This window comes from Coregonus lavaretus (genome assembly GCF_964263955.1).
Source record: "Coregonus lavaretus genome assembly, chromosome: 20".
In the NCBI taxonomy this organism is placed as follows: domain Eukaryota; kingdom Metazoa; phylum Chordata; class Actinopteri; order Salmoniformes; family Salmonidae; genus Coregonus; species Coregonus lavaretus.
This window is the reverse complement of record NC_140007.1, coordinates 39,538,613-39,551,215: the sequence shown is the minus strand read 5'-3', so window position 1 is coordinate 39,551,215 and position 12,603 is coordinate 39,538,613. Positions and strand designations below refer to the sequence as shown.

Genomic DNA, 12,603 nt, shown 5'->3' with positions numbered 1-12,603 from the left:
TGTAGAAAATAGTAAAAATAAAGAAAAACCCTTGAATGAGTAGGTGTGTTTCGTATGACTTAGGTTAAGTGTTAATACAGAGTATGTCTTTTGTAGATATTTGATTTAGTAAGTTTAGTGTTTTATACATGTATTTTATAACTTATTTCATAACGTACCACTCATCCTGCAAGAATGTGTTTTTTTATAATAGGAGTTTTCATTCCATAAGGGGGAGCGGTACGATGCGTTGACGTGTCAAGATATTTTATAGACCGACTGGTCCTCCTCTGTTTACACACAGCAGCAGGAGTACACGCGGAGCAGAAACCCAGAGAGATTATTCACTTTACATGTCTTTTCACTGAGGCTCCATCTAGATGTACCATGACATTTGTCATGTAATCACATTATTCTGTTACGTTATTCAACACAATTCAAGCTAACTCACCTGTTGTTCTGAGATGCCGTCCCACTCCAAAAAGGAGTCCTCCGGTGGACTGGCCAGGTTCACACTCATGATATTTTTTTTTTTTTTTTTTATATATACAGTGGGGAGAACAAGTATTTGATACACTGCCGATTTTGCAGGTTTTCCTACTTACAAAGCATGTAGAGGTCTGTAATTTTTATCACAGGTACACTTCAACTGTGAGAGACGGAATATAAAACAAAAATCCAGAAAATCACATTGTATGATTTTTAAGTAATTAGTTTGCATTTTATTGCATGACATAAGTATTTGATCACCTAGCAACCAATAAGAATTCCGGCTCTCACAGACCTGTTAGTTTTTCTTTAAGAAGCCCTCCTGTTCTCCACTCATTACCTGTATTAACTGCACCTGTTTGAACTCGTTACCTGTATAAAAGACACCTGTCCACACACTCAATCAAACAGACTCCAACCTCTCCACAATGGCCAAGACCAGAGAGCTGTGTAAGGACATCAGGGATAAAATTGTAGACCTGCACAAGGCTGGGATGGGCTACAGGACAATAGGCAAGCAGCTTGGTGAGAAGGAAACAACTGTTGGCACAATTATTAGAAAATGGAAGAAGTTCAAGATGACGGTCAATCACCCTCAGTCTGGGTCTACATGCAAGATCTCACCTTGTGGGGCATCAATGATCATGAGGAAGGTGAGGGATCAGCCCAGAACTACACGGCAGGACCTGGTCAATGACCTGAAGAGAGCTGGGACCACAGTCTCAAAGAAAACCATTAGTAACACACTACGCCGTCATGGATTAAAATTCTGCAGCGCACGCAAGGTCCCCCTGCTCAAGCCAGCACATGTCCAGGCCTGTCTGAAGTTTGCCAATGACCATCTGGATGATCCAGAGGAGGAATGGGAGAAGGTCATGTGGTCTGATGAGACAAAAATAGAGCTTTTTGGTCTAAACTCCACTCGCCGTGTTTGGAGGAAGAAGAAGGATGAGTACAACCCCAAGAACACCATCCCAACCGTGAAGCATGGAGGTGGAAACATCATTCTTTGGGGATGCTTTTCTGCAAAGAGGACAGGACGACTGCACCGTATTGAGGGGAGGATGGATGGGGCCATGTATCGCGAGATCTTGGCCAACAACCTCCTTCCCTCAGTAAGAGCATTGAAGATGGGTCGTGGCTGGGTCTTCTAGCATGACAACGACCCGAAGCACACAGCCAGGGCGACTAAGGAGTGGCTCCGTAAGAAGCATCTCAAGGTCCTGGAGTGGACTAGCCAGTCTCCAGACCTGAACCCTATAGAAAATCTTTGGAGGGAGCTGAAAGTCCGTATTGCCCAGCGACAGCCCCGAAACCTGAAGGATCTGGAGAAGGTCTGTATGGAGGAGTGGGCCAAAATCCCTGCTGCAGTGTGTGCAAACCTGGTCAAGACCTACAGGAAACGTATGATCTCTGTAATTGCAAACAAAGGTTTCTGTACCAAATATTAAGTTCTGCTTTTCTGATGTATCAAATACTTATGTCATGCAATAAAATGCAAATTAATTACTTAAAAATCATACAATGTGATTTTCTGGATTTTGTTTTAGATTCCGTCTCTCACAGTTGAAGTGTACCTATGATAAAAATTACAGACCTCTACATGCTCTGTAAGTAGGAAAACCTGCAAAATTGGCAGTGTATCAAATACTTGTTCTCCCCACTGTATATCTCACGATATTCATTTGTTCATCAAACCCCCTCTACCCGTTCCAGTACCGTGTTACCTCTGCCTCCCTGGGCAGCAGCAGCATACTCAGGCTGCGGTCTCATGTCCTGTAAGGGGGGGGGAGAGAGAGCGAGCGAGAGAGAGAGAGAGAGAGAGAGAGAGAGTCAGTGTGTGTACAAGACGTTACACATACCTGTTAATCAGTGACGCAAAAACCAGCAAACCAGTAGAATTGTTCCTCATAACCCTCACATCCCACAGCCTCCCGACAGACGTAACATTGTGTTGCAGATGTTAAGAAGCAGAGACCATATCTTCACCTACCAACCCCAGTGTTTTTCCTCTGTGTGGTGTATATCTGTTCATATACCTCAGAGTCCTCCTCGTTGTGAAGGGGTTGGATGTAGGGGTCATGTTTACGGTTGAGAGGTTCAACCAGCAGCAGGAACAACATGTAGAGTAGCAGAGAGCCCACCACTGACAGGTAGATGATGATCGTCACCTGGGGGGGATGGAAAATAAATGTAGCTTGGATTAAAGTTCGGGAGACAAAGCCTTTGGCTGCTTTTTGAAATGCAAAGGCAAACATTTGACAAGTAAAACATGCAGGGTACAAAGAGAGGAAAGGAAGGATGTATCTAAAAAGGAGGGGGATATTTCACATATTATTTGTTATTTATACACTGAACAGAAATAACATTGCACGCTCCCTCAAAACTTGAGACATCTGTGGCATTGTGTTGTGTGACAAAACTTAAGAGTGGCCTTTTACTGTCCCCAGCACAAGGTGCACCTGTGTAATGATCATGCTGTTTAATCAGCTTCTTGATATGTCACACCTGTCAGGTGGATGGATTATCTTGGCAAAGGAGAAATGCTCACTAACAGGGACGTAACAAAGTTGTGCCCAAAATTTGAGATAAATAAGCTTGTTGTGCGTATGGAACATTTCTGGGATCTTCTATTTCAGCCCATGAAACATGGGACCCACACTTTACATGTTGTGTTGATATTTATGTTCAGTGTAGAATAGACAACACAATAGAAATGTATGTATACATGACATAATTATGATATTTGTCGAAAACAGGTGCCACCTACTCAGAGGGGCCTTGAGCAGACCACTTAACCCTTAACCTGCTCCAGAGGTGATGCTCTGTGGCTGACCCAGTGCTGCACATGGCACAGAGCAGCGCTTGGAGCAGGTTGGGGGTTAAGTGGCTCAAGGGCAGGTGGTAACTGAGATGATGCCAACAACCCTGAGATGATGCCAAGTTCTGTTTGTCTAAATTTGCCACTTGGAATTGCCTTATTGGTCAAAAGCCTGGCCGTCGTTTAATCAGCATTAAAGGTTAACATTTAACACTTGTACTGTAGGTGCTGCTGCCTCCATGTGCTCTCATTGGTTGAGGCATCACTGAGAACAGACCATCTGTGGGTTACCCGATTAAGTATTTATAAACAGCGATTGGGCATAGGAAAAAACATCAGTGGTTGGTTCCACTGAGATACAGACACTCATCTCCAGACTCTACATAGCACAGGTAAGATCTACTCCATTCTCATCTTCATATAGTTTTTATGAGTCCTGTAACAAGTGTACTTTATAGCATTTAGCATATTGTACCACTAACAAAATTATTCCCTTGAAAATTGACATAATGCCTGTCCTTCATCTCTTTTTCTGATTTAATTTGTATCTTTCTTCTTCTGAAGACTGTTAGTGTTGTATCTCCTCTTCTCTGAAGACTGGTAGTGTTGTATCTCCTCTTCTCTGAAGACTGTTAGTGTTGTATCTCCTCTTCTCTGAAGACTGTTAGTGTTGTATCTCCTCTTCTCTGAAGACTGTTAGTTTTTTATCTCCTCTTCTCTATTTTTTCCCTCTCTTAGTTTGCTTTCCCCATTTGAAAGCCATGGCCTCCCTCTCTCTGGGACTGCTGTTTCTCTGTATGCTGGCTGGCGTCCATGGTGCAAACGTCAGAGTGTCCGGCCTTCATGCCAGCGGCCTTAAAGGGGACCCTGCTGGTAATTACCCTGACCCCTATGTCAAGGTTTGGTGTGGTGGCGAATCCGGTGGCATGACAGACTGGCACAAGGATACTCGTAATCCATCCTGGAGTGCCGTATTCAACTTTCTGAATGTGCCATCCAGTGCTTCCTTGAAGTTTGAGATCTGGGACAAGGACCTAAACTTCGATGACCACCTGGGAACCTGCACCACTGAGCTCAAGTCTGGCAGTCACAGCGTAACCTGCGGTCTGAGTAGTGGAACCTTCTACTACACTTACAGTTACCAGTAAGCCAGCCATAATGTAAAACATCAGTTACCAGTAAGCCAGCCATAATGTAAAAGATCAGTTACCAGTAAGCCAGCCATAATGTAAAACATTCGGCCATCACATACCTTAATGAAATTCTAATGAATTTTACTGATGAACATTAAGGCCTAAATAAAAACTTGCATTTCTGCACAATGGTCTCAGTCTGGTTCTCTCATTTATTTGGACAGTGAAGCTAAAATGTTAAAATTTGTCTCTATACTGCAGCATTTTGGATTTGATATCAAATGTTTCATAATAGGCAACAATACAGAATGCCACCTTTTATTTGAGGGTATACAGATATAACCTGGAATTAAAATGGATTTTGGGGGGGTTTGTATCATTTGATTTACACAACATGCCTACCACTTTGAAGATGCAAAATATTTTTTTGGGTGAAACAAACAAGAAATAAGACTAAAAAACAGAAAACTTGAGCGTGCATAACTATTCACCCCCCCCAAAGTCAATACCTCCTTGCCTGGTCCGTGAGTTTTGGTGGGCGGCCCTCTCTTGGCAGGTCCACCAATTTGAACTATTTTGTGTATGTCCATTACATGAAATTCAAATAAAAATCAATTTAAATTACAGGTTGTAATGCAACAAAATAGGAAAAATGCCAAGGGGGATGAATACTTTTGCAAGGCACTGTATGATCTTAATTTGATCACTTTTGTTGCTGACAATTTTCCTACACCGCATAAATTCACTGAAAACCCACACTAAACCAAGGTTATATTAACAGTACTGCACTTTCATAAAGTCTACTTTTGTCTAGCTAATAGTTTAACCACTGATCAAGCACATTATGGACAAAAGGTTCAAATCCTGTTGCTGCAGGATTCTTTTGCAAAGACAATACTGGTCAAATTAAGATCCTACATCTGTATCTGTTTTACTGCTTAGAAATGAAAGCACAATTCTCTTATAGTGTATTAAAGTAGTCAAAAGTTTAGTATTTGGTCCCATATTCCTAGCACGCGATGACTACATCAAGCTTGTGACACTACAAACTTCTTGGATGCATATGCTGTTTGTTTTGTTTGTGTTTCGGATTATGTTTTGCCCAATGGGAACTTAATGGTGAATAATGTATTCTGTCATTTTGGAGTCATTTTGATTGTAAATAAGAATAGAATATGTTTCTGAACACTTCTACATCAATGTGGATGCTACCATGATTAGGAATAATCATGAATGAATTGTGAATAAAGATTAATGAGAAAGTTAGAGGCACAAATATCATACCCCCCATTAAGTATTATTGGTAATAGTGAGAGGTTAGCATTTCTTTAGCGGTAACGTATGGTCTTTATTCATGATTTTGTGGGTATGATCATAATTTTTCACGATTCATTCATGATTATCCGTTATCATGGTAGCATCCACATTAATGTAGAAGTGTTTAGAAACATATTCTATTGTTATTTACAGTAAAAGTGACTCCAAAATGACACAATACATTATTCACCACTCAGTTCCTATTTAGAAAAATATAATCTGAAACACATGACTGAACAAGGTTGTTTATTATCAAACCAATAATTAGTGGCCCGGGATTAGTTTAAAACAGCCCGCGACATGGTTTGCGAAATTATATAAAATGTGAGAAAATCCGCGACAGATTGAAAAAAGGTAGCTCCGTAATATGGGCCATATGTTTTGAATGGGCTAGAGACATTTTCATTGTTGTAAAGCTGTAAGCATGCCTGTCGCGAAGCTGTGCTCCATTTTCCCTCTCTGGCACTCAGAGGCTGAGTAAATCAATAGGGCTGAAAGATGTGGTAGTATCTTATGAAACGGTACTACGGTATTCTAAAATGTTGGTATCATAAGTATCATGACGTTTTGGTACCGTGATATTACCGTGGTACTGGTATACTGTGCAACACTAAAACAGATATGTATGAAAATATCCTTAAATTAAAGGTGACATTCTGTACTGTCGCCTCATATAATGTAAAAAAAATCTCAAATCCAAAATGTTGGGGTATAGAGCCACATTTAAATCCAAATAAATATGGAGGGGAGTGTCTGCTGTATGGATAGCCAGTCAATCTGTTCCTTTAGTAATGGATGTAACTTCTTGAATATCATACTCCTTCCTTATACCATAGTCTTTTTAGCATTAAAACCTGTCCATTTTTACCAGGTAATATCAGTTGAAATCAACTATTTGTGTCATTGTAAAGGGTCAGTAGTACCTTGATGGTGTTGCTGCTGCGTTCCTCATACTTGCACTCACACAGCAGACAGTAGGCCTCCACATCATGGCCCTGCACTGGCATGGGCTCCACTACATGGAGGCAGTTACTGAGCATGGACAAAAGTACACACATTATAAATAATTAGTATCAGGACTCAGGATAAGACCTAGATGCAGACAGTTCGAATCAGAGATGTTTATTACAAAACAGGGTGCAGGCAAACGACAGGTCAAGGGCAGGCAGAGGTCAGTAATCCAGGGCAGAGTCAATAAGGTACAGAACGGCAGGCAGGCTCAGGGTCAGGGCAGGCAGAATTTCGTAAACCAGGTCAGAGTCAGATAGGTACAGGACGGCAGGAAAGTGGAGACAGAGGGCTGTGAGACAGAGGTTTAATCCTTGATACATGAAAAGTGGGATGTATACGGAGGGTGCGGGGCAACAGAAGACGAACAGCAGCGGGTACTGAGAATCTTAGAGATGGGGAAAGGGCCGATAAAACGGGGGGAAAGTTTGCGGGACTCCACCCGGAGGGGCAGATCCCGAGTGGACAGCCATACCCTCTGCCTGTCACCTCATTCCTTTAAACAGACCATGAATCTGCCTGTAGCCCCACCCCTTTAAACAGACCAAGAATTTGCCTGTCACCCCATCCCTTTAAACAGACCATGAATCTGCCTGTCACCCCATCCCTTTAAACAGACCATGAATCTGCCTGTCACCCCATCCCTTTAAACTGACCATGAATCTGCCTGTCACCACATCCCTTTAAACAGACCAAGAATTTCCCTGTCACCCCATCCCTTTAAACAGACCATGAATCTGCTATGAGGGCCCTGATGTGTGTAGTCTTCCCCACCCTTCTCATTCCCACCTCTAGAGGGAGCTATGTAAGAAATCCCCTGGCAGCTCAGCAGCAGTGTGTCCCAGTCACCCAGTGTGATGACACAGGACAGCTGCACTACCGACCCAGAATATTATCAAACCTTTTAAACACACTTAATACACACGTTTTTTGGGTTATCTGTACTTTACTTTACTTTACTTTTGACAACTTTTACTTTTACTTCACTACATTCCTAAAGAAAATAATGTACTTTTCACTCCATAGAATTTCCCTGACACCCAAAAGTACTCGTTACATTTTGAATGCTTAGCAGGACAGGAAAATTGTCTAATTCACACACTTATCAAGAGAACATCCCTGGTCATCTCCACTGCCTCTGATCTGGCGGACTCACTAAACACATACTTTGTTTGTAAATCGTGTGAATGTTGGAGTGTGCCCCTGGCTATCCGTAAATCAATAAAAAAACAAGAAAATGGTGCCGTCTGGTTTGCTTAATATAAGGATTTTATACTTTTACTTTTGATACTTAAGTATATTTTTGCAATTACATTTACTTTTGATACTTAAATATATTTAAAACCAAACACTTTTAGATTTTTACTCAAGTAGTATTTTACTGGGTGACCTGCACTTGAGTCATTTTCTATTAAGGTATCTTTACTTTTACTCAAGTATGACAATTGGGTACTTTTTCCACCACTGCTTTTGACCACAGGCAGTAGGGAGGGGGTGCCATTTGGGAAGCAACCTCTGTGTTCCAGGCTGCCCACTCGCTGTGCTGTTCAGATGAAGAATGTTTATACTGTAGACTAGTTTGGGTTGGCACTCTATGGTAGAAACACTCTCCTTCATCTGCACTGTGTCACAGTGCAGCAATGCTCTGGCCACTGAAGGCAAGAAAGAACATCCACAGCTCTTTCCCTCCCTCTCTCCTCTGCCTCAGGAGGACTCCCCTGACCTTCTTCCCCCTTCTACCCCCTACCTCCCCCCAGCCTCTCAACCCTCCACCCCACCCTCTACCCCCATCTCTGCCTCTCAACCCCACCCTTCCGTACCTTTAGCCACCCCCAATACCCTCCATCCACCCCCAATACCCCCCATCCACCCCTACCCTGTTAGTCACCCTCAATACTCTCGCCACCTCAATCTTAGTTAAAAAGTACAAAGAAAATAGCTCTCTAAGTCAAAGATAAAAAATACATTATGGTCATGGACTAAAGCTAAGTGTTGTATTGACAAAATGTGAATGGTGCGGTGTTATAAATCATGGGCCCCAGGCCCAGTTAATAACGTACCTAACATAGGCCTATATACATTTCCAAATGATTATGTGCTGTGTGGCCATCTAGTGGTCATGAGTAGTACAGGCACAACTGAAGATGAGGGCTATGGCGGCAGGTAACTCAAGTGACAACAAGGGGTCTAACATCATCTATAAATACATAAGCAGCTTCAGTCAAACTATGTTACACAGATTTCACCAAATAACAGGATAATATAAGCTCAACCAAGGGACATTTTTACTGTTTTCCAAGCATGATGTAGACAATTACACAGACATTATTTCAACATTGCAAGATCTGATAACAGAGTCCAAATGAAATGATAAACAATGTAATAAAATCCTAGCCTATATCAAAACACACATATCAGTTGATGTCTTTAACATCAACATACAGGCCTATCATATAAAAACAATGTCAATTAAGAGTACATCTGCTTTAAAATACATCAGCTAAAACATAAATTAAATAATAATTAAATAATTAAACAGACATTTTAATCAATTCTCAATGTGTGTGTGTTTGAGGTAAAGCAGGCTAGCATAACTTGACCTGTGACTGGAAATAACCCCCCTGCACACACATTGCACAGAGCCTCAGTTAGTGCTAGTTAATGGAATGTGAGACAATCCACTGACTGCAACATTCCACTCTGGAATCATATAAAGCCCTTTGGCATTCCAGTGATTCCAAAAAATATTAACCAGTGATTCTACAGTTAATTACTACATTACAATGAGCGTTAAAAGCTAAGCCATTCACATTTAGCATCCTCAGAGGTGTCACTTGTCTGTGTCCACTCCAGGTAGAGACAGCCTCTCAAACAACAAATATTTCAAAGCCAGCCAAACTATCAATCATCATTACATGGCTAAATAAAGGAATACCTTTTCCTTTCTTGTGTCTTTAAGTGCAAAGGATATCATCACGAAGTGCAAAATGAACCACAAGCAGTGAGCTGTGGTTCTGATAAACAGTGCTTACATTTACATTTACATTTACGTCATTTAGCAGACGCTCTTATCCAGAGCGACTTACAAATTGGTGCATTCACCCTATAGCCAGTGGGATAACCACTTTACAATTTATTTATTTTTATTTTTATTTTTTTAGGGGGGGGGGGGGGGGGGGGGTAGAAGGATTAGTTTATCCTATCCCAGGTATTCCTTAAAGAGGTGGGGTTTCAAATGTCTCCGGAAGGTGGTGAGTGACTCCGCTGTCCTGGCGTCGTGCTTAAACTAAGGAATGAACATTGCTTGGCACCAGCTAATAATTAAGGTAACCAATTACATACCGGCAGCCTATTTAGTGAGCCTATCATTCACAAGCGTTCAGCCTACCTAAAGTATCTGGTGCGCTGAGGTAGCTTCACAATACAACAATGCTACAATGAGGATTAAAAATGATTTTAAAAAAGGTGCTTAAGCTTGTTAAAAATATTCTTAAGCAGCTTATTTTTGATACTGTGTTTGCAATATATCCAGTTCCATTTTCCGTTTGATCTTTCCATGCAGATGATGCAGAGATGATGATGCAACCACAACTTACACTATGCTGTTTGGCTATACTCCTCATTTTGATACACATCTATATTCTCATGACAGCAACCACCATTTTGGTAACAAAGGACATTGGACCAGCGACCGTTCCAAACAGAATTACCGTAACGCTCATAAACAATCCTAAATGCGCTGGGAACGTACTGAAATGGCAAAGGAACTGAAATCCTGAACAACAACAATGTAGCTAATGACAGTACAACAGCAGCAGATGTGGACAAAGCTTGGGAGGTGACTCTAGCCTCTGATCTGAAGTCAGACATTGGGGTTTAACTAAGCATCTTGTGTCGGTCAAAGACAGTCTTGCGCTGTTCCTGGACCTGTTTTTTCCAACGCTGCTGGGCCCCCTCTACCCGTTCCAGTACCGTGTTACCTCTGCCTCCCTGGGCAGCAGCAGCATACTCAGGCTGCTAAGGGGGGGGGGGGGGGGAGAGAGAGAGAGAGAGAGAGAGAGAGAGAGAGAGAGAGAGAGAGAGAGAGAGAGAGAGAGAGAGAGAGAGAGAGAGAGAGAGAGAGAGAGAGACAGAGAGAGAGAGACAGATAGAGTGTTAGTGACGAAAAAACCAGCAAACCTGTAGAATTGTTCCTCATAACCCTCACATCCCACAGCCTCCCTACAGACGTAACATTGTGTTGCAGATGTTAAGAAGCAGAGACCATATCTTCACCTACTAACCCCAGTTTGTTTCCTCTGTGTGGTGTATATCTGTTCATATACCTCAGAGTCCTCCTCGTTGTGAAGGGGTTGGATGTAGGGGTCATGTTTACGGATGAGAGGTTCAACCAGCAGCAGGAACAACATGTAGAGTAGCAGAGAGCCCACCACTGACAGGTAGATGATGATCGTCACCTGGGGGGGGGATGGAAAATAAATGTAGCTTGGATTAAAGTTCGGGAGACAAAGCCTTTGGCTGCTTTTTGAAATGCAAAGGCAAACATTTGACAAGTAAAACATGCAGGGGTACAAAGAGAGGAAAGGAAGGATGTATCTAAAAAGGAGAGGGATATTTCACATATTATTTATTATTCATGTTATTTACAAATACAGTAATAGTTAGTATTGTATGTAAAAAAAGAATGGAACAATTTCAAATACAAAAATGAACAATATAATACATAATAGAATAGAAGTTTATGTATAAATTGATGACAAATTATGGTATTTGTCGAAAACATGTGCCACCAGCTTAGGGCTGGGCGATATGGCAACTTATGTGCGACTCACTATATATACAGTGCCTTCGGGAAAGTATTCAGACCCCTTTACTTTTTCCACATTTTATTACGTTACAGTCATATTCTAAAATTGATTAAATAGTTTTTCCCCCCTCATCAATCTACACACAATACCCCATAATGACAAAGCAAAAACAGGTTTTAATTTTTTTTTGCTAAAAATTAAAAAACGGAAATATCACATTTACATAAGATTTCAGACCCTTTACTCAGTACTTTGTTGAAGCACCTTTGGCAGCGATTACAGCATCGAGTCTTCTTGGGTATGACGCTACAAACTTGGCACACCTGCATTTGGTGAGTTTCTCCCATTCTTCTCCGCAGATCCTCTCAAGCTCTGTCAGGTTGGATGGGGAGCGTTGCTGCACAGCTATTTTCAGGTCTCTCCAGAGATGTTCGATCGGGCTCTGGCTGGGCATTCAGGCCAAATAGTTCAATCTTGGTTTCATCAGACCAGAGAATCTTGTTTCTCATGGTCTGAGAGTCTTTAGGTGCCTTTTGGCAAACTCCAAGCGGGCTGTCATATGCATTTTACTGAGGAGTGGCTTCCGTCTGGCCACTACCATAAAGACCTGATTGGTGGAGGGCTGCAGAGATGGTTGTCCTTCTGGAAGATTCTCCCGTATCCACAGAGGAACTCTAGAGATTTGTCAGAGTGACCATTGGGTTCTTCGTCACCTCCCTGGCCAAGGCTCTTCTCCCCCGATTGCTCACTTTGGCCGGGCGGCCAACTCTAGGAAGAGTCTTGGTGGTTCCAAACTTCTTTCATTTAAGAATGATGGAGGCCACTGTGTTCTTCGGGACCTTCAATGCTGCAGAAATGTTTTGGTACCCTTCCCCAGATCTGTGCCTCGACACAATCCTGTCTAGGAGCTCTACGGACAATTCCTTCGACCTCATGGCTTGGTTTTTGCTCTGACATGCACTGTCAACTGTGGGACCTTATATAGACAGGTGTGTGCCTTTCCCAATCATGTCCAATCAATTAGATTTACCACAGGTGGACTCCAATC

General features: G+C 42.0%; 1 protein-coding gene and 1 long non-coding RNA gene across 2 annotated transcripts; one reads left to right on the top strand and one right to left on the bottom strand.

Annotated features, from left to right (window-relative positions):
- Positions 1-2,160: 2,160 nt before the first annotated feature.
- LOC311148163 (putative protein 2) lies at positions 2,161-8,014 on the bottom strand (the record flags this gene model as incomplete). The annotated part of the gene is made up of 3 exons (XM_084185052.1): positions 6,663-8,014; positions 2,508-2,639; positions 2,161-2,244 (listed from the first exon to the last, which is right to left on the bottom strand). The coding sequence occupies exons 1-3, from the start codon at positions 6,795-6,797 to the stop codon at positions 2,161-2,163; spliced, it is 351 nt and encodes a 116-aa protein (XP_084041178.1). The 5' UTR covers positions 6,798-8,014.
- LOC311147541 lies at positions 3,095-4,615 on the top strand. Its single transcript, XR_014614802.1, has 2 exons — positions 3,095-3,681; positions 4,028-4,615. It is a non-coding gene; the product is annotated as an uncharacterized lncRNA (long non-coding RNA).
- Positions 8,015-12,603: the final 4,589 nt, after the last annotated feature.